Here is a 22783-nt window from a genome sequence, read left to right on the forward strand (position 1 = left end):
CCGAATGGCTGAGAATTGCTGAGAATGGCTGAGCATAGGCTGAAGGAAATGAGAGAATGCTGTAGAGAGAAAATTTTGAGATTTGTCGCGAAGAACTGATCAGAATCAGCCTGCTGCCCTGCTGTACCAGCCCCAAACGGATGCACCAACAACAATAGGAGCATCAGAGATTGTGATCTTCAGGAGAAAGTGCATCAGCAGCAATTGTCAGCTTCCCAGGGTCAAGAAGATGCAATCTCCATCGCCAAAATGGTCTCCAATGGCTGGGCATTGGCCCCAAAAGCTGGCAGCAGCAACAGTCCAACACCTCTTTCCAACAGCTCCAAAATGAAAAAATGAGATTTCCCTCTCCCTTCAGCCCTATTTAGCCTTTCCCCCACTTGCATGGGAAAGTTTTGCCAAGTGGCAGCTTTCTTAATCAATTTTCAGCAATTTTCAGCCATTTAATTAATTTTCAGAATTAATTAATTCTGAGAATTAATTCAGCCCTTAATCCATGCCCAGAAAATTGACCTTGTCCATCCAAAAATTAATTGGCTAGGCCATTTGCAACCCAAAGTGGTCCCATGCATTAATTGACCCTTGGACAAGCATTAATCCATTAATCAATGCCTAGTCCCTAGTGTCACCACTGACACTTAATGGGCAATTAATGGTCCTAGGGGCAAACTGACACCAAAATTCACCTAGAATCTAACAAGTGTAACTTGTTACAACTTTTGCCTTTGACACCCATCTTTTTCACAGGGTCCTTTGGTCTTCAACTGTGAGAAAGTAGCTTGCACCTCACATGTGCGTCTTTTAATTGCACATTTGATTAATCCTTTAATCAAATGTCAATTAAACATAAGCAAAGCATTAAATTTTCACGTCCTCGTGATAGACCACCCCATTGAAATTCTTGCAATATTCCTCGATTGCACTGTAATGTGTCAAAGCAAACAATGCTGCATTGGAATTTTCACAAGGCATCATAGTCAACACAACTTTGGCCACTGCTGACTAATTATCTCATATGCCCACCATTTGTGAAAATTTCCAGCCAGCATAAACATAGCATAAAGCTCAACAATAGTCCAGAACTATTGCCGGAAACTCATTGGATGCATCCCAAACTCTTGTTTCTCAATAGTGCTGACTACACAACCATAATAAAGCATAAACCGAGCCGAAACTATGGCTGAATTGTCAATGACATTCGTTTGCATGCGGCTGTCCATGGAATCAGCTGTAAACCAGTAAAAACTGAGCATGACCTGATCATAAACTGATCATGGACTGATATGAGAAATGATCACAAATGGCTGCAAATGTGACTCCAAAGTGATCACAAGCTGATGGTAAAAAAAACTGATCAGAAACTGATGCAAAACTGATCCCAAAGTGATCATAAACGGTTCTCAAACTGATAAAAAACTGAGCTGAAACTAATCAGAAATTGATCTCAAAATTGAGGCAAAAACTCATGCCAAACTGGTCCAAAAACTCATGCATAAGTATAGTCTCAGAGCCACGGTGACAACCATACTCATATACATGTATCTCACAGTGACTAGTACACCGAGTAGTGACCTCATGGCAGACATACTGTCAGCACAGTACCTTGAATGCATACTGAATACATCCGAGATCCACTACATACGAGAGTTGTCCAAAACCGGTGGAGTGGAAGTGCTACCTCCCCCTTGAGCATCAGGCAATGCTCAGGATGCTCGCTCTGCTGAACAGAGTAAGCCCGATTCAAAGTCGGCTCTAACTGAAAGGCATCAAGATAAAGTTGCAACAATTGAGGATGGTCTGCCAAGTCATCCTCTTCCATCCATTTTGTATCCATTGGTGAATAATTTTGAAACTTCACCAAATATCTTTTGGAAACTTTACCTCTGACCTTCCTTTCCTTGTGTGCCAAAATCTGCTCGGGTACCAAAATCTCATCTAGTTCCTCAACCTCTGGCTGAATTTCAGCAGATACATCTTCTGGCACATCACCACGAAAAGGTCTCAACAAACTGACATGAAAGGCATTGTGTATCTACCAATGTGGAGGTAATTTCCATGATAGCCAGCATTAAACGCAGCTTTTGCATGACCAGCACTTATTCCTTGAGCCCCAAAAGCATGACGGGGTACCGATGCTTGCCTATATGCGTGATTTTGCACACTAGGCATCATACTGATGCCGCCATACATTGATTATGCATTCCATGAGCCATACCCGAGTACATTGGGTTATGCAAGCCATGCATTGGTTGCTGAAAATTATGGGGAGTTGTGCCATACATTCCCACATTTAGTCGCTCACCCACCATAGCATAAAAAATTGTGCTACCACCAAAGTAAGCTGGCTTTCCCAAATTCTCATGGAAACCTTGCTGTCCAAAAACCATAGGATTAGCATTTACATCATGAACTTGCATTTGCATTTCTTGCCCAACTGGCACTAATTGCTTTTCACCATGAGTATCTTTAGGAGCATCTTGAGAAGGCTTTGGCTTGTTCTTCGGTGCATCTTGCTGTCCCGAAGTTCTAGAAGAGGATTTTCTCTTCTTGTCCTTGTTCTCCTTCGTAGGAGTGTTCAAAAACCGAGTAAACTAAGGATCTTTTGCCAATTCAACAAAGATATTGGCTGCTGCCCTCATTCGATTCTTGAATGCATCATCGAATTCCATTTCCCCTTGTTGATCATCATCCTCTTTCTGCATTGAGGGTCCAACATCTTGGCCTTTAGCCACATTTTCAGCATGTTGTCCATGATTCGTGCCTTGTCCAAGATCAGGCATTGCATTTTCTTCTTCCCCATGTGAATGTGCATCATGAGAGGCATCATTACTGCTTGATTGCATCCCACTGTATGAAGACATCTTGCTGTAATTTCTCAGCTGAGCATAAAGATTAGCACTAGCACAAAGCTTTGGCTTGCAATCAGGTGTCTCGGGCCCACCAAATCAAGAGATTTGATGTATCCCGGCAATGGAACCATGAAACCAGCCTTCCTTCTTGGAATGGGTGGTGATAACCTGATTTAAGAGTTAATTACAACAATAAATAAATGCACATAAAATGAAATACACACTTTACCATAACATTCTTGGACAGTAGACACCCTATTGGCCCCAAAATTGGCGCCCTTGCGGTATTTCTTTAGCTTTCATTCAATTGGAAGGAGTACAACTTGAGATTCTTCAATCTCCTCCTGCTAACCAATTGCTCTTGCTGTCATAAATGTCCAGCCAACCTTTTGGGTCATTTGCCCCTTGTTTCACCCAGGACTGACCCTTGGCTTGCCAAATGCTGCCCCAAATCAATTCGGGATGGGCTGGCTCCTGAAATCCCTTGATAATCTTCAATTATCAGCTGCTGATTTCAGTCCCTTGAGCCTTCAATCTCTGGCATGGATCCCAAGGTGATTGCTAATCCCTAATTTTTGCTGTGAATTAGGGTTTACTATAGAAATTACAGATCAGCCCACCAAAAATGGCTGAGATCTCCTCCGAATGGCTGAGAATTGCTGAGAATGGCTGAGCATAGGCTGAAGGAAATGAGAGAATGCTGTAGAGAGAAAATTTTGAGATTTGTCGCGAAGAACTAATTAGAATCAGCTGCTGCCCTGCTGTACCAGCCCCAAACGGATGCACCAACAACAATAGGAGCATCAGAGACTGTGGTCTTCAGGAGAAAGTGCATCAGCAGCAATTGTCAGCTTCCCAGGGTCAAGAAGATGCAATCTCCATCGCCAAAATGGTCTCCAATGGCTGGGCATTGGCCCCAAAAGCTGGCAGCAGCAACAGTCCAACACCTCTTTCCAACAGCTCCAAAATGAAAAAATGAGATTTCCCTCTCCCTTCAGCCCTATTTAGCCTTTCCCCCACTTGCATGGGAAAGTTTTGCCAAGTGGCAGCTTTCTTAATCCATTTTCAGCAATTTTCAGCCATTTAATTAATTTTCAGAATTAATTAATTCTGAGAATTAATTCAGCCCTTAATCCATGCCCAGAAAATTGACCTTGTCCATCCAAAAATTAATTGGCTAGGCCTTTTGCAACCCAAAGTGGTCCCATACATTAATTGACCCTTGGACAAGCATTAATCCATTAATCAATGCCTAGTCCCTAGTGTCACCACTGACACTTAATGGGCAATTAATGGTCCTAGGGGCAAACTGACACCAAAATTCACCTAGAATCTAACAAGTGTAACTTGTTACAACTTTTGCCTTTAACACCCATCTTTTTCACAGGGTCCTTTGGTCTTCAACTGTGAGAAAGTAGCTTGCACCTCACATGTGCGTCTTTTAATTGCACATTTGATTAATCCTTTAATCAAATGTCAATTAAGCATAAGTAAAGCATTAAATTTTCACGTCCTCGTGACAGTCAGTCCATTGCCATTTGACATCCTTATTTTCAAGCGTATGTAAAGGAGAAGCAGTCTCTGCAAAGTGTCTTACAAATCTTTTGTAGTAAGAGCATAGGCCAAGAAAACTGCGGACATCATGAACAGTTTTCAAGTTTGGCCAAGAGACAATTGCTTCTATCTTTGCAGGATCCATCTTCACACAATCTTTAGAAACTATGTGCCCAAGGAAGTGAATCTCTTCCAAAAAGAATTCACTCTTCTTACCATTAATGAGCAATCTGTTATGCTTAAGCTCATTAAAGAGTGCAACTAGGTGTTTTCTATGCTCCTCTTCATTCTTTGAAAAGATAATCATATCATCAAAGAATGTGTCAACGAAACTTTGATAAGGGCGGAAAATTCTATCCATCGTCCTATTAAACATAGCAGGAGCATTGGTCAATCCAAACGGCATGACTAAAAATTTATAGAGACCAAATGTCGTTCTAAAAGCAGTCTCATGAATATCCTCTGGCCTGATTCTGATCTGATGGTATCTACTTTCTAAATCTATCCTGCTAAACATTCCTGCTCCCTATAATCGATCAGGAATGTCATCTATCCTCGGAATCGGAAACCTATTCTTGTTCGTATTCTTATTCAAGGCTCTATAGTCAATACACATTTGCCAAGAGCCGTCCTTTTTCTGAACTAGCAACACAGGTGAACAAAACGGAGAACTGTCCGGCTGAATTAGTCCTTTCTCTAAAAGCTCATTAACCTGTGCCATAATCTCTTTCTATTGCGCTGCATTGACCCTGTACGGTGGCCTATTGGGCGGACTAGTTCCTGGAATAAGATCTATGGTATGATCTTCATGCCTCTCAGGGGGTAGCTCTCCTGATAACAAATCTGAGAAACAGTCACTGAATTTATCCAAGAAAGCCCTTCTACTTTCATCTAGTACAGACACATTATTGTCAACTTCATTGACTTACTTTGCAAAAACCAAGTATGTAGAAATATGATTTTTCATTATAGAAGTAATTGCAGAAGCAGAAACAACTGGGATAGACTCTTCTTTAAGCTTCACATCTAACACATGAGTCTTGCTCCTATGTACCAGAGTAATCGTTCTATTGTAAGTATCCAAGATAGCATGCTTTCAGTGGCACCATGGGATACCTAACAGAATATCACAGCCCTCTAGAGGCATAATATGGAACTCCTCTGTGTCCACATAGCTCTAAATATGCATACGAAGTTTGCCAAGAATGGGGGTGACAGGTTCAGTATGTCCTGGGCATGCCAAATCAGCCTGTCCAACTGGTCCCATTTCCTCGAGACGTATACCCAATTTAGCTGCCAATGCTGGTGAGATAAAGTTTGCATGAGTTCCAGGATCAAAGAAAATAAGCACTGTGGAATCTCTGATATTTCCCCAAGCTCTGCACAATCCTGTAGCATCATCAACTGATTGATCTCCCACCATATCAGGCACTAAGCCAATGTGGGCTTCTTTTTACTTGGCGCATCTTTATTCTCCGCATCTTTAGAAAATTGCTGTGGGCACTTAGAAGCAATATGGCCTTTCTGTTCACAAATAAAGCATTTTCCAGCCATCATTAAAGCCTTTCTTTCTTCAAATGATTTGCCAAAAAGTGGCCTCTTTTGTCCTTTACCCTGTTTAAAAGAAGTTTGAGGTTGTTGCTGAAATCTTTTCTTCCAAAAAGACTTCTTTGTAAAACTGGTCCTTTCTGGAAATTGCTTCTTCTTCTTGCCAGGATCCTGCTTAAACTGAGAATCCTTCTTTTCAGTGCCTTTAAAGCTGTCAGCTTTTCCTTTCAACAATGCATTTGCCACACCAGCATTTTCAATTAATTGTACCATATTTGTAACCCTAGTCTTGGTACAATAATCCTTGATGGCTTCGGGCAAACCGCAACAATACTTTTCAATTTGTTCTGACAGGGGCACTGTCCTGTAGGAACTCACGGGCAAAAGTGATTCCCAAAATTTCTTATTGTACTCTTCTAAATCCATACAATTTGCCGTGTCCAATTTATGCCATGCAGTCATGACATCTACTTCAAACGTATTAGTTAACCATGAGGCTGCAAACAACTGTTTAGAATGAACCCAAGTGGCAGGTGCATATCCTTGCATCAACAATATGTTCCACCACTGCAAATAATTACCTTTCAAAAAAGTTGCAGCCTTCCGCACCTTAGAAGTCTCAATAAGTCCCTCATGTGTAAGCTGCATCAAACTGCTGTATAAATGTCAAAGCTTTCAGCTTATCTTGCATACCACTGAAGGTTTCAAACTTTTTTATCAATTAAAAGATAGAAAATTACAAAAATGGTAATGTTTCAAAATACATAACCTGTGAACAGTTGGTTTTCATCTCTTCTAAGTAAATCCCAGTTGCATAGGAATAGTACAACATGTCCAGATCAACACCACTTACTGTCCAGCATGTGCAGAATTCACTGTTCTTATTGTCCAGCACAGTGTTCTTACTGTTCAGCATGTGCAAAGTTCATTGTTCTTATTCAGCATGAGCAGAGTTCACTGTTCTTACGACTCAGCATGTGCAAAGTTCACTGTTTTGATTCAGCATGTGCAGAGTTCACTGTTCTTATTCAGCATGAGCAAAGAAAAACACAGAATTGTACCTTCGATGGAATCAATCCATCATGCAAAGCATTTCTTCTGAGAATAGAGAGAGAGGTGATCAGAGGGAGCAAGCTCTACCTCCGTGCTTGAGTCAGAGACGTAGAAGTACTCTCCATGGCTGGTTTTCTTGCAGCAATCTGCCCTCAGCTCCTCCAAACTTCATTCTCCCATTTGCCGCTTATGTCTATTACGTTTTTTTTAAATGCTCTCTCTCTCTCTCTCTCTCTCTCTCTCTCTCTCTCTCTCTCTCTCGGAAATTTCTGCCACATGGCATACATGTAACAATTTTCCCGTTTAAACCTTCCCGTCTAAAATTCTCCATGATCGGTGCAAAATTTAACCTCGGCACAGACCAGAGAATTAATCCTTGTGTAAAAACGAAGACAATGATGCGAACAGATTCTAGGGTCCAAAAATAGTAACTCCCTAAATTTTAGGGATGGTGACCCTTGCATTCCTCGAGTTGTTTTGTGCAACTTTTATCATTGCGACCACTTCAAAAGTGTAATGTGGCTCAGTTACAGTGACTTTTATTCCGTGAGCATTCTCACATGTGCATCTTCTATCTTGGCCAGGCTCATTGTCCTACACCATCTCCAGTGGCTGAGCACACAGTCCCAAATCACTGGCATTCTATTCTTCAGTGCCCATTCAATATGGAACTGGTCCTAAGGCTCAGACAAACCATTAGTCGCTTATTCCAAGAGAACTCTGGGGGTAAAAAGCAACAACAACAAAAGAAAAGAGAAATAAAATATTTACATAAGTAAATAAGAAAAGCAACTGTAAAAAGTATCACCACCTAGTGACACCCTTGGCTCAGCCTGCGCCTCATCTTTCCCCACCCTCCACTACTCAGGTTCGAGAGGCCACCTCTGAAGCTCTTTTATATCTTCAATATCTAAGATATCTTCTTTGGCATAACCGGCGGCACTTCCTTCGTCATTAGATGATTCAGAGTCCGTGATCCATGAGTTTTTAGATTCCCTCTCTTGTAGAAGGGGGATCTAGAGGGGGTCTCTACTCTCTTTGCCCTTAGAGGGGGCTTCTACTTGTTCGGTTTGAGAGGAGGCTTTTACACCTCCACCCTTAGGGGGGGACATCTACTCATCATGAAGTTTGTCACCCACTATTACTCTTTTGGGATGGCTGTCTTGGAGCAGTCATTTCTCCTATTGATACCTAGGATCTTCAGAGACCACCCAGAGCGGGCTTGGAGGTCCAACCATGATGGTGATGAGGCTTTCGAATTCCTTCTAGCATGGAGTTACGAAGCTAATGGCTTGTCTTGCGAGGTGGAGTCAGGTTCTACAATTGATCTTGTCTACTATTCCTTACTACATGTTACCTTTGTGGTGGAAATCTTCGATCTTCAGGATCCTCTACATCTTCTTTGTATCCCTATTTGCTCCTTTTTCTTCATGCCTTTTTGGGCCTAAGAGGGGGTGTTGAGAAACCACTTCTTCATTTTAAACATTTCATTTAGGGTTTTGCACTGATAGCCCCAAAAAGGGTTGGTATCCACAATTTGGCCACTTTTTCTATGGGCGCCACACAGTGATGCGCCAACCTAGACAGATTATGCCTATGAATAGGCCCCCTTCCATTGCCCTCACACCCCTTCAAGAGGACATTGCGGTTCGTGGCTCGTGGTAGCCTTTACTCTTCCTCTTTTGCTTTAGGCACCCCGTTCCATCATCAAGCCTTGGGTTTGGAGCATCTTCCAACTGGCGTCACCATTATTTGCTTGGCGTTAGCACCCTTCTCCATCAAGCTCCACCTTCACCTTCGTTTTTCAGTTTGAATGTCTTCTCCTTGCCTAGTGTCATCATTGCAGCTTGCCATCAGCATCCTAGCCTTTGGCGGTAGTCTGCATCACTGAGTGACAGTGATTTCATCACTTGTCTATCACAGGGGCTGTTGGGGCTTGTGTTTTTGCAGCTTGGCTGCTCCTCCATTACCTAGCGTCACTTGTCTAGCATAGAGGCTGCTGGGATGTGTGTTTTTGTAGCCTAGCTTATCCTCCATCATTTGGGGTTGTCATTATCCACCTGGCATCCGCATTTGGTCTGCTCTCCTTGTGTTTGATAGCTCCAACACTTTGGGATTTGCGTTTTGTTGCCTAGGTCACCTCTCAGTATCAAGGATTGCCATTCGCTTCCTCAATAGTTGGTGATAATCTTTCACATATGTGATGGCATCAGAGGAATCCAGTCCACTTCCTCGACAACTGTCTTTCACCTTCTACTGATTACTTTGATAGCCCACTGTTCGGAGGGCTGTGTTGCGCTTCCTTCACTTTGTAGATTTCCACAGGTATTGACGCCTAATTCAGATAGGACAATGGAATTATCTTTTGAGCTTTGGCTTTGGTATATCAACTTTTCTTCTCATAGCATGATTTAGTGTATCATCACCGTATTCTTCTTGCATTTCTGAGTTTCTCTTCTCTCTTAGTGTTTGTCGTACACACTGTGTTACTGCTCGTAAACCCTACTGTCTCTTTGCACTATCGCTTATTTTGACATGATATCAAAGCATACTTGTTATTTTTGACATGGTATCAGAGCATAGAAGCTTAGAGAGCTAAAGACCTTGTTCACGCTCATATGCTGACAATTTTTCTGGATTTGCTCATCAAAGAAGGCAAAGATAGGTTGTGGGTTTGGCATCATATACTAATTTCCCCCTTCATTTCCGTTGCATAGGAGACAGAGATACCCTTCTCTTTCTCTCCCACCCACCCACCCACCCTTTTATAGGTTGATACTCTGATACTATGACCTCTCCCTAGGCAAATGGACAGACTAGCGGGTGCTCCTCTTCCGGCATCATCGGAACCCCCATTGATGCTTGCCCACATGGACCTTTGCTCTCTACCTCACCGGAGTATATGGGTCTACAACCCAGGCACTCGCTGTGCCACCTCTCCCTTTTGGGCCACAGAGGTTATTTTGCACCGGCTTTCATATTTTTATGCTTAAGGCAATAAGACACATCCGATGCGCACGAAGCCCTTTCGAACCATAGGAGGATCAATTGGTACCACGACCTCTTCGCGACCACCGCAACGAGCTATGTACGTCGCTTCTGTGAGAGTGCGCAACGGAAGAAGAAACACGAACACAGAGGGAGAGAGAGAGAAAGCAGAAAATGAAGGAAGAAAATCTGCACTGACTGTAATGAATGCTGAATACAAAACTGTGGACTGATCAGTCCCTGCACGCAGCCCGAAGCGTCAGTGAGGGCACCAGATCAGGCTGATGATGACGGCAGCACCGAAGACGGAGAAAGATGATGGAGTCAGAGTGTGCACCTGCGAATGAAGGAGGGAAGATGATAATACAATTGACTGGCAAGTGGAAAATGGCTATAAATAGCCAAAAAACCCAAAAACTGGCCGACCTGAAATTTGAGGCCATAAATATGTTCGACCAGCATTTAATGCTGGTAAAAATGCCAGTAATGCTCAAAAAAATCCCGGAAAGGGTAGACAATGTCCGGCAGGTGAGGCAGGCTGAAGAATGCAGAAACTGCCCCGGGAAATGCACATAAAATCCCGACTGGAGGAGAAAATGCACTAAAATGCAATAAACTGAGTGCTCTAGAATGAGCTACCTCCTCCGTCAAAACAAGTGATAGACAAGTCAGAGCTCCTAAAGTCCTTGTCTGACTCAGACTGAGGCTCACAGGTAGGAGATGACAAGACATGATAAACATGACTGCTAACACCCCCTCTCAGATCCTGGATGTGGCGGAAGGCCAAGGGAGAAACGGATCCTAGGGTGGCAAGAGGAATGCCAAGGTCAATGAAGTCCGTCGATGAAGATTGTCGATGAAGAAACTCCTCGCGATCCTGGGAAGCCCCCTCTAAAACAATAGGGGCCAGGAAATCCACAGCCGCATCACCGAGATCGTCCCCCTCTGAAAGGGATGGGGGGTATGAGGGAACCACCGGAGGAGAAGGTGGGGGATGGGAAGGAACCTGTGGAAAAGAGGGTGCACGAGTGGAAACGGGTGTAGCAATAGACAACTGCCTCGGAGGTCCCTGCATAAGAGAAGGGGAATGGAGCCTATAAAGCCCGCTTTCCTGCCAACCTGCGCAATAACAGCCCCTGTAGAAGAATCCTCAATACAAACGGCCTGCTCGGTGAAGACAACCCGGGTACCAAGCCTAGTAAGGCCATAGACTGAGAGGAGTGGAAAGCCCAAGTCAGGAACATAAAGAGCCTGGGAAAGGGAGCTCGACGCGCGGTTGGGAAATAAAGGCAAAGTGCCAACACCACAAATAGGCACCGAAACAATGTCACCAACAGTGACTGAACCCTCAGAAGGGCATAGATCTTGCAACAAATCACCTCGGGGAGTCATATGACTAGAAGCTCCACTATCAACCAGCCAAGGTCTCTTAGAAGATGAGGCAACCACTGAAGAAGGCTCCTCCAAGTCAACAATATGAAGGAACACTGACTCATGGGTAACCGCTGGAGTGGAGGTAGAAGGCTCAGATGTTTTAGCTCCATCCTTTGCTCCTGGACGAAGGTGAGGGTACTTCTTCCAACATTTCTCCTCTGGATGTGTCCCCTTCCCACAGTATGGGCATTTAGGCTTCTCCGAGTCGGAGTCAGAACCTGAAGAACTCTCTTGTCTTTTAGCCTGTGACTTCCCTTTCTTTTGTGTCCGCCCTCTCGAACCTGCAACAAAAGCTTTGATGGAGGTGGATCCATTGGCTACCTCTTTGGCGCGCTCATCATGCTCCAAAACAAGCGGGGCAAGCTCCTCCCATAGAAGCTTCTCACGGGTCCTCGATGTAAGAAGGCTGGTGTAGAAGACATCAAAACGGGGAGATGGCAGCTGAGTCAAAAGAAACATGGCCATATCCTCGGAAGAGATCATCATGTCAAGGGACGCAAGCTCATCCCTCATGTCCTCCAACCTGTTGATATGATCCTTCATGGAAGAAGAATCATCAACAATGAGTATCCGTAATTTCTTCTCGAGAGTAATCCGATGGGCAAAAGTCTTCTGATGGTACAAAGAAGCAAGCTTTGTCCACACTTCCGCTGCTTTCCGTAACCTGCACACATGCACTAGGATAGAATCCTGTAAGCTCATAAAGAGGAAAGATCGAGCTTGTGAGTTGAGCCGATCCCATAAGGCCGCACGATCCATCGATGATCCAATGGTGGGATCCTCCAATGGACGGGAAATAGGGTTGGTGACAAACTCCCAAAGATCGAAGGTATCAAGGATACACTCCACCTTACACGACCAAAGCGAGTAGTTGGAACCATCAAGCCGGTCTTCTTTGGGCAAAGAAGGGAGTACGGGCACCTGTATAGAGGGTGCCATGGAAGGCATATGAAGGCTAGTAGAACGAGCCTTCTGTGAAACATGGAGAGAACGGGGAATAGAGGGATCTTGGTCAAATGGGCTAGGTGACCTCCGGTTGTCGCGTGAACTAGCACGAAAGTCTCTTCGTCTCTCAGAGGAAGGAATAGAGACCTCATCCTCTGAATCAACAAAGAAGTGGTGATAAGACATCTTCGTATATATCTGCAATCACCAAACAATCTGCAACCAACAGACTGTCAAGATGGAGCTGCCTATGTCAGAAAAGACCCAGAAGATGCTGTCGCCTGCAAGAGGAGAGAGAAAATGCTGCCGCTTGGAGAAAAATAACTATCGCCTATTCTCCAGATGGTGACGCCTTCTCCTCTGCTGATGTTGACCACCTCTTGTTGGCTGCGTTTGATGCAAACGCAGGCTGCAAACACCTAGAAAACTGTCGCCTACTCCTCCTGATGCTGCAAAACAACAAAATGCAGGTATGGAAGGCTGTGTTTCAGCCTGGACAGCACCGCCAAGGGCTGGAAAGGAGGGAAGAAAGGCTGCACTTGATGGTGTCCTCCTCTGCAATGGAAGCTCTCCTCTGTGCTCTCAGTTAGGCGATGATACCATGTGAGAGTGCGCAACGGAAGAAGAAACACAAAAACAGAGGGAGAGAGAGAGAAAGCAGAAAATGAAGGAAGAAAATCTGCACTGACTACAATGAATGCTGAATACAAAACTGTAAACCGATCAGTCCCTGCACGCAGCCCGAAGCGTCAATGAGGGCACGAGATCAGGCTGATGATGATGGCAACACCGAAGACGAAGAAAGATGACGGAGTCGGAGTGTGCACCTGCCAATGAAGGAGGGAAGATGATAATACAACTGATTGGCAAGTGGGAAATGGCTATAAATAGCCAAAAAACCCAAAAACTGGCCGACCTAAAATTTGAGGCCATAAATATGTCCGACCAGCATTTAATGCTGATCCAACCAGCATTTAATGGTGGTAATAATGCCAATAATGCTTAGAAAAATCCCGGAAAGGGTGGACAATGTCCGGCAGGTGAGGCAGGCTGAAGAATGCAGAAATTGCCCAAGGAAATGCACATAAAATCCCGATTGGAGGAGAAAATGCACTGAAATGCAATAAACTGAGTGCTCTAGAATGAGCTACCTCCTCCGTCAAAACAAGTGATAGACAAGTCAGAGCTCCTAAAGTCCTCTTCTGACTCAGACTGAGTCTCACAGGCAGGAGATGACAAGACATGACAAACATGACTGCTAAGAGCTTCTACTTCTTTCAGGGTTTCAAGAATGCCACCTCGACAACCCGCGGTTTTTAAATCCGTTCCCTCAAGAGACAATGATTGATGTATACCGTCCCCTCGGTGGTTGTCTCCTTCGAGAGAGAGTGATTGTTTGACACCTTCTATTACTTTGGCTCCATAGTGTGCTCCACTGAGAGACAACAATTGTTGCTCACCCTTGGCTCAGCATGCGCATCCGGAGGTTCGAGAGGCCACCTCCGGAGGTCTTCGATATCTTCGATATCCCAGAAACCTTCTTAGGCATGATCAACGGCACTTCCTTCGTTATTAGATGATTCAGAGTCTGTAATCCATGAGTTTTTCGATTCCCTCTCTATCGTAAAGGGAGATTCAGAGGGGGCTATACTCTCTTTCCTTAGAGGGGACTATACTCTCTCTACTCTTAGGGGGTTTCAACTTGTTTGGCTTCAGGGGGGGGCGCTTGCACCTCCATCCTCAGGGGGGGTACCTACTACTCATCATGAAGTTTGTCACCCACAATTTACTCTTTGCGGTGGCTGTCTTTGAGCAATCATTTCTCTTATTGATGCCCAGGATCTTTAGAGATCACCTAGATTGGGGCCTTGGAGGTCTAGTTGGCAACGAGGCCTTCGAACTCCTTTCAGCATGGAGTTATGGAGCTAGTGGCTTCTCTCTTGAGGTGGAGTGAGGTTCTACAGTTCATCCCATCTACTGTTCCTTACTATACGTTACCTTTTAGGTGGAAATCTTTGATCTTCGGCATCCTCTACATCTTCTTCGTATCTCTCTTTGCTTCTTTTTCTTTATCCCTTTTTGGGCCTAGGAGAGGGTGTTGAGAAACCACTTCTTTAGTTTAAACACTTCATTTAGGGTTTCGCACTGACAACCCCAAAAAAGAGTCGGTGTTCACATTTTGGCTACTTTTTTAGTGGGTGCCCACATAGTGGTGCGCCACCCTAGATAGCCTATGCCTATAAATAGGTAATCACTTCATTCATTTACTACTACCACTGTCTTTAATCATTCATCACTACCTTCTTCGTTCACCACCACCACTTCCCTTCTCTCACCAACCCCTTTGACTGCTGCCACACCCCTTCAAGAGAACATTGCGGTTTGTGGTTGGTGGCTGCCTTCACCCTTCCTCTTTTGCTTCAAGTGCCCTGTTTCATCATCAAGCCTTGCGCTTGGAGCATCTTCAACCTAGTGTCACCATTATCTGCTTTGCATGAGCACCCTTCTCCTTCAGGCTCCACCTTTGTTGAGAAACTCTTCACTTGTAGGTTGCATTTTGTGTTTTGCATTTAGGGTTTCACAATGGACAAGCCCCAAGAAAGGGGTTGGACGCCCACAGTGGGGCACCACCCTAGATAGCCGATACCCTCCCTTCGAGCACCACCCTAGAGAGTCTCTTGCCTATTTATAGTCAGCCTTTGTCACTCATTCTGCACGACTGATTCATTCAGTCTGTCACATTATAGTTCATGGTTTGTGGTAGTCTTCATCATTTTCCTTGTGGTACGACACCCTTGTTTCCTTGTATCACATTCACTCCATGATTTAGATCTTCATCATTCCATTCATCAGAGTTTCTTCTCTCTTCTCTTCTTTTCTAAGTGTTTGGCGAGTTCACTTTGTGTTCTCCCACAAACCCTACTGTCTTGTTTGTACGCCATCTTTTAACATGGTATCAGAGCTAGATCTGCTCAAACAACGGCAAAGATCCTCCACTCTAGTGTGAAGGCAAAGAACGGTGGCGGGTTTGGCATCCACTTCTCTTCTTCTTCCGTTGCATCAACACCTTACTTGGCAGCTGCTCTCCCCTCCACCTACTGTTTTTTGCTTGCATTTCAACCTGTTGATAGTTGGTGGCTCCTCCTTAGCTTGTGGCTCCTTCCTTCAGCTGGCAGCTCCACCATACTGCTGTATCCTGCATTTTTCTGTTGGAAGTTCTGCCCAGTCTGTTGGCAGCTCAGCTTGGTTTGTTAGCGGCACTTCTTGACTATTGATGGCATTCCAGCACCTACTTCTGTTGCTGAAAGATGCGTTTGCAGCTGGTGGCTCTTCTAAGTCAGCCGGCGGCTACTCTTGACTGCTGGCTGAGGCGGACATTGCGGTTCGTGCTTCACACTACGCTCACACCCCTTGAGGTGGACATTGAGGTTCATGGTTCGTGGTTGACCTCTTCCACCTCTTCCTTCTTTAGCAAGGCACACTGGTACCCATGGCTTCTTTACCAACAGATGACTAGTCTATTGGGTGCTCCTATTGTGGCATCACCACACACACCACCAATGCGTGCTGAATTTGACCTTTGCTCCCCACCCCCCCTGAGTATATGTGTCTCCCACCCAGCATACTTGTTCCACCTCTCCTTTTTGGGCCACAAAGATCATTCTGCATCGGCTATCAGAGTACTATACTCAAGGCAATAAGATGCATTCAATGCACACTAAGTTTTGTAGAGCACATGGAGGATCGATTGGTGCTACAATCTCCCGAAGATTATCGCAATGCCAACGGTAGTCTTCTCCTACCTATTTTCGGGTACAATGGCTACTTTGGCCTGCGGCTCTGGATCCTACTCCCTCCAAAAACAACGATTGTCGGAAATCGTTCCCTCGGCAGTGTGCTCCTTTGAGAGACAGTGATTGTTCAACCCCTTCTATTACTTGGGCTCTGTAGTCTGCTCCATTGAGAAGGAGCAATTGTTGCCCACTCATTGCTCATCTTGAGTCCCACCCTTAACCCTTTTCTACTCAAGTTCGAGAGGCCACCTATGGGAGTTCTTCACCACCCTAGATATCTTCTTCGGCATGATTGGTGGCACTTCCTTCATCCTCAAACATTTCGGAGTTCGTGATCCATGAGTTTTTGGATTCTGTATCTATCTCAAAGGGGGATTCTGAGGGGGATGATCTTTCTTTGTTCTCCGAGGGGGCACCTACATCTATTGTGATTTCAGAGGGGGCTCCTATTCCTCCAGTTTCAAAGGGGGCCCTCACCTGTGACCCGCTGCTTAGTCCTTCGCACACCTTGGTGGAGACCTTTTATCTTCTTCTTCTACCCTTGGATGGGGTGGCTTCCTTCCAGCGGTCGTCTCACCTATTAATACCTAGGATCTTGAGGATCTATCTAGATTGGGGCCTTGGAGGTTTAGGCGCGACTTGGTGACGAGGCCTTCGTATTTCTTTCTGCATGGATGCACGGAGCTAGTGGCTTCTCTCTTGAGGTTGAGTTCTTGGCACCACACAAAGTCTGACATTCCTCCTATGCATTGCAGGATCTCATCATCTTTGTACTAGGGCTCTTGGGCATGTGAACAATTTCCCCACGAGAGAGACTGTCCAATTGGCATCTGTTGCATGAGAATTCTTCAACCGGTAGCATTATATCTCCATCTCACTTTTCTCGTTTTCCTTTTTGGGCCTGAGAGGGGGTGTTAAGAAACCCTTCACCTGTAGTTTGCATTTAGGGTTTCATAGTGGATAACCCCAAAAAAGGGGCTAATCACCCACAGTGGGCCACCACCCTAGACAGTCGATGCCCTCTCTCTGGGCGCCACCCTAGATAGTCTCTTGTCTATTTATAGGCTGCCTTTGTCACTTATTCTTCATGATTGATTCATTCAGTCCATCACCTCTTCTCTTCAGTCTCTACATTGCCTTCACATCCCTCGAGAAGGACATTGTGGTTTGTGGTTCGTGGTTGTCTTCATCATCTTCCTTGTGCTACGGCATCCTTGTTCCCTTGTATGACATTCACTCCATGATTTAGATTTTCATCATTCCATTTATTAGAGTTTCTTCTCTCTTTTCTTCTCTTCTCAGTGTTGCCGAGTTAACTCTGTGTTCCTCCCCGCAAACCCTATCATCTCGCTGGTACGTCATCTTTTGACAACCTTCACCTGTATTTTTTAGTTTGGAGGTCTTCTCCTTGCTTGGCGTTATCATCTCGAGCTTGGTATCAACATCCTAGCCTCTAGCGGCAATCTACATCATCGAGTGTCAGTGATTTCATCACTCATCTATCATAGGGGTTGTGGGGACCCACGTTTTTGTTGCATGGCTCCTCCTCCATCACCTGGCATAACTCGTGTGTCACAGAGGGTGTGGGACTTGCTTTTTTGCAGCCCAGCTCATCCTTCATCATCCGGCGTCTTCACTATCCACGTGGCGTTAGTATTTGGGCTGCTCTCCCTGTGTTTGGTAGCTCCAACACTCTGGGATTTATGTTTTGCTGCCCAAGTCACTTCTTGACATCAAAGGATTGTGGTTTGCTCCTTCGATAGATGGTGATCATCTTTCACATCTCTGACGACATGAGAGGATTGTGGTCCGCTTCCTCAACAACCAACTTGTTCAGCTTCTAGTGATTACTTCGATAGCCTATTGCCTAGAGGACCGTGTTTTGCTCTTTTCACTGTGCAGATTCCCACAGGTGTTGGTGCCTAATTCAAACAAGACAATGCAATTATCTTCTAAGCTTTGGCTTTGTTGTATCAACTTTTCTTCTCATAGCATGATTCAGTGCATCATCACCATGTTCTTCTTGTGTTTCCAAGTTTCTCCTCTCTCTCAATGTTTACCATACACACTGTGTTACTCCTTGCAAACCATATTCTCTCTATAGTGTCACTTATTTTGACATGGTATGAGAGCATATCTGTTATTTTTGACAGTTGGCACTAGCATAAGCACTGTCACCAACATCCGTGCACACTGTACCCCTCTTTGGGGCACTATCCCCTATAGGAGGAGGTGGAACTATAGGATGTGCACTTGGCTGCGATGTATCATCCTCGTGTTGTACTATCTACAAGGCGTTGCCAGCTCCAATGCTCTAAACTAGCATACATATCATAAGGCACGTTAGGGCAATTATCAATATCCTTACCACTAACACGAGCAAGATGATCCTTCACTCATGTAATGCTCTTCGCACGTATGACATGGTAGTAGTTGCATTCCCATTGCTTCGAACCACCGCTACCTCCATAGTTGCCAATGATGCACATGTGGCTCCAAAATGTATTCTTCACCACGGCTGTACCTTGCTGGAAATAGGGGAAACCAGCAGCAAAAGTGGGAAAAACTTACTCAAATCAGTGTGGACTACGAAGGACAAAGAGAGGGGAGGGATTGCTCGCTGGAAACAGTGAAAATTAGCATCAAATTTGAGGAAAAACAGCAAGAAATGGTATGGAAAGGAAAGGAAAGGGATTGGGCAGTTGAAGGATGAGGACTGTGGAGTTTCAGGGCTGTAGACAGCAGTAGATGTGAAAGGGGGAAAGCAAATAGCAGGTAGGGAGAGTGATTAGTTGAGAAAGAGGGTGGACAGAAGGGGAAAGAAGCCGAAATGCTTATGCAGGAACGCGCAGGAAGGTGAAATGATATGCTCAACCCCAAACTGGCTGAAAACCCCGGTTTGCCAAAACGCACGTTTCAGGTCCGAAACGTTTCGGGCAGCCTGAAATGCCATTTCAGGCAACTATGGCCATAGTCATACACAAATTAAATGATATTTGAGAAGACCTATACATGTAGAAGAGCGTTAAGAAATTCAAACTGCTGAATATAGAAAATGAAATGCAGCAAAACAAAATTGTAGAAGGCAGGGGACTTATCCTTTTAACTATAAGACAGAAAAAATGCTTGCATGCCACATTATCAACTTGGCACAGCATTGTAATCCAATCACCGTATTAGTTGAGCTATTGGATCTTGGTATGATTTATTCAACAATTGTTAGAAAGTGGAAGGGGGAGTTTGGGACCTAGGGTTGCAAGTTTCTCGGTGGGCTTTTGCAGTCTATTAGAACCGTGCCTTAGGAAATCCTTTCATGTCTGGTGGGGGAAGTTCCAAATGTCATTGAATTCTTTGTAGCCGCTCAAGGACGGAATAATATTGGCTGGTCTATGAAATTCCATTTTTGTAGTTGATTCAATGTCTGAAGCTTGGGTTTTAACGAGGAATGATTAGTATTCTAGGATTGATATGTTCTACGAGCAGTGCTAATGATCGGTAGGTTGTCATTGATGTGGATTGATTAGTATCTATTCTTTCAACACATTTTCTTTTGACTTCATGAAGGTAAAGAATTTTCAGATGTAGCTAAGCTTGGAGAATATCATAGATATGCAGCATTGTGATTTTTTTCCTTTGGATGAATCTGTGTGTGTGTGCATGCGTGCGCACGCGCAAGCTTTTGATATTCTTTTATGCTTGTAGGTTGTTCGCCTGCTTGCGACACATCCATACTTGAAGATCAAGTTGATGACTGCAGAGAGGAAGGCTGGCCAGTCACTTGCATCAGTCTTTCCACATTTAATGACCCAGGTTTGATGATTTTCACTTCACCACAAGAAGGTGGACTGCAGAGTTATGTGGAGCTCATGAAATAATCCAACCTGAAATCAGCTTTTGGAAAAAAAATTCCATGTATTATGGAGCTGCTTTTTGATGTGTGTCTGGCACTTTTTGGACTGTACTTTTGCTTTAAGACGTGGAGTTCCAAGCCTTCTAATGTGCACGATGAAATGTTACACAGTTTTGAAGAAACTCTGTTAACCAGATGTAAACATGGTTCTAACAGACAAATAGTATACATTTAGTTCCTCATAATGCCAGTTGATCCTGCCACTGAAGGAAGTCTGCTGGTCCTACTGTCCTTGCTCCTGCTGTTGCTATGTTCTTATTTTGGGTGACTACATGTATGTGGGTGGGTGCGCATGCACATGTATGAGCTCTTCAGCAGACTGAGCTTTTTCTGCCAGGCATCATGGGGTTTTATACCTATTTCGAAGCTGTTTGGAGGTTATAATGACCATCTGAATTAGCCTACTCCTTTCAGCTGCTGCATGAGCGAAGAGAGAATAACACAAGAAGACAAAGGCAGAATGAACAATGCTCCCAAGCTAAAGCTCCTAGGTTAAAACTGAAATGTAGAATTGAAGAGAACTTCAAGGTGCACTACCTAAAGTCTAATATAGGCACTGAAGAAGAAACTGACCAACCAGCCGCGAAGAAATATGGCCAACCTAAACTGGTGCGATAAATGTGACTGATGAGAGTGATGTGGCAAAAGGTGCCTAAGGTTGACAAGGAAAATGATAGCTTAGGCTGGTTACACACATGCCTGGACGGAATGCAAAAATAGAAGGGACGCTGTGCTGACATGCTGGCTAATGATTTGCTCCACGACTCACGCCTGATGGACAAGTTTGGGTGGGAGAAGTCCCCTGTCCAAGGGGCAAACCCCGCTCAAGTGGAATAAGGGCAAACACGTTCATTCAAAAAAGTAATCCGCACCTGTCAGATTTTGGAACCTTTGTCCAATAGGTACATAATTCATAGCACTTACCGTTAAGAAAAATGCTCTGTTTTGACAAATTTGTTGGCATCCTATGTGTAAAGAACATACTGGACGGTTTTGAGGCCCGGTGGGGCCTTCTGCCTAGTGTGTAATGGGCCTTAGACACAAGCCAATTGCACTCACTGTGCTGGACATGCACACTCTTGGGAATCCAAATTCCAACAGATTGATGAGTCAGCCTGATTGACTTAGGTTACATGGAAGAGAATATGTTTGTGGTGGCATTGAGTGAAATATTCCAAGGCTGCATAGTATAATGGGGTGTGTAATGAAATAGATGTGAAGAAATGCTCTAAACATAGAAAACACAAAACCAATCGTACGACAAAACACAGATTGATAAACACGGAACACAGTTAGGGTTAGGGTAACTTAGAGACAGTGAACACAATAAATAATGAAGTGAATGACTATTGAATATACAATGCTCATGCAACAAACACAATATGAAGTGAATATTGAACCTCAAACTCTTGTATCTTTGGGATCAAGGTAGAGGTTATGAGCTTGAGTGTCCTACTTCAAATCAATCTTGAAATGTAGCAGGGTAGCCTTCGTGTATCGAACACCAGCAAAACGCAGCTAGAGAGGTTGGGTTTGATGCAAAGAAGCAATGAGGAGAGAGAAAGACAAAAAAAGAAATACATGAGGAGATAGAAAATTGACGACCGTGCAAAACAGGTAAATGCAAGTTGACTGTGTTGGGCGATGGGTGGAAATTGATGGCGACAGCTGGAGGAGAGAGATTGATTGCAAATGCAAGCAGGATGAAGATGGCGATAGCATCTCTATTGATGGCGACTACTCTTGGCAGTAGCAAATGCAAGTTCCATGATGATGGCAGCAACTCCAGAAGGTAGGCGACAGGTACAAAGGTTGGAATCAGGCGCCAGATGATAGCAGGTTGCGAGGGAAGGCTCTGATTATGATGTCCTCCACAAACTGTTGGGAATAAAGGCCTTCGTGCTTTTTAAATGTGCTCGGGTGTGAACACACCCTTAGCACTTGTACTTTCATATATATATCTATCTAAAAACCTAAAGTGGTACACTTGTCACTGTACCCAAAAATCGTGTTGACTCTCGGCTACTCTACTCTCTCACTCTCACTCTCTGTTGCTAACAATCCCTGTGTGTCTCGATCCTTGCTTGACGCGTCACTACACAAACAAGGTGTGAAAAATAGAGAGATGGCTCTTGAAACCTGCAAAAATGAGATTAAGGGAGAGGGGTGGGCTGCATGCCTATTTATAGAAAGTTTAGGACACTCACATTAGAGTTTTGCATGTGGGATATACTAACTCTCTAGGATCGCCTTTTTTTAAAATAAAAAGATTTCTTCATTAATTTAGCATATTTTAAGGTTGTTTAAGTAAAGCTAATGCATTTTTAGCTCAACATCCTCTCTCAAGACCAAAGCTAAGCCATGAGAAATAAGTCATTTTATAGTTATTTTTTGTTATCTCAAGACTTTCCATCCCAAAGTAGCTAGGGTATCAGGCTAAGGGTACATGCTGGTTGCCCAATGACCTACCAAGACTATAGAGGTGGTGAAGAAATACCCTAACACAGAAACATAAACAGAAACCGTACGACAAAGCACAGACTGATAAAAGAGCACGGTTAGGGTTAGGTTAACTCAGAGACAATGAACACAGTGAATGAATGAAATGATATGACTACTGAATATACGATGCTCATGCAGCAAACACACTACGCAATGAATGAATACTGAACCTCGAACTCCAGTATCTTAAGAATTAGGGCAGGGGT

At 44.2% G+C, this 22783-nt stretch overlaps 1 protein-coding gene across 1 annotated transcript in view; it reads left to right on the plus strand.

Moving 5' to 3' along the window:
* Window positions 1–22783, plus strand: part of LOC148035446 (Putative N-acetyl-gamma-glutamyl-phosphate reductase) — a 132782-nt gene that overhangs the window by 21193 nt on the left and 88806 nt on the right. The window contains exon 2 of the mRNA XM_087677402.1: window positions 19868–19975. Within this exon, the coding sequence (XP_087533528.1) occupies window positions 19868–19975 (108 nt within the window). The remainder of the gene's footprint in view (window positions 1–19867; window positions 19976–22783) is intronic.

The sequence above is a fragment of the Lygodium microphyllum genome, chromosome 5 (assembly GCF_053477565.2).
Source record: "Lygodium microphyllum isolate KBCC chromosome 5, Lygodium_microphyllum_v1.1.10, whole genome shotgun sequence".
NCBI lineage: Eukaryota > Viridiplantae > Streptophyta > Polypodiopsida > Schizaeales > Lygodiaceae > Lygodium > Lygodium microphyllum.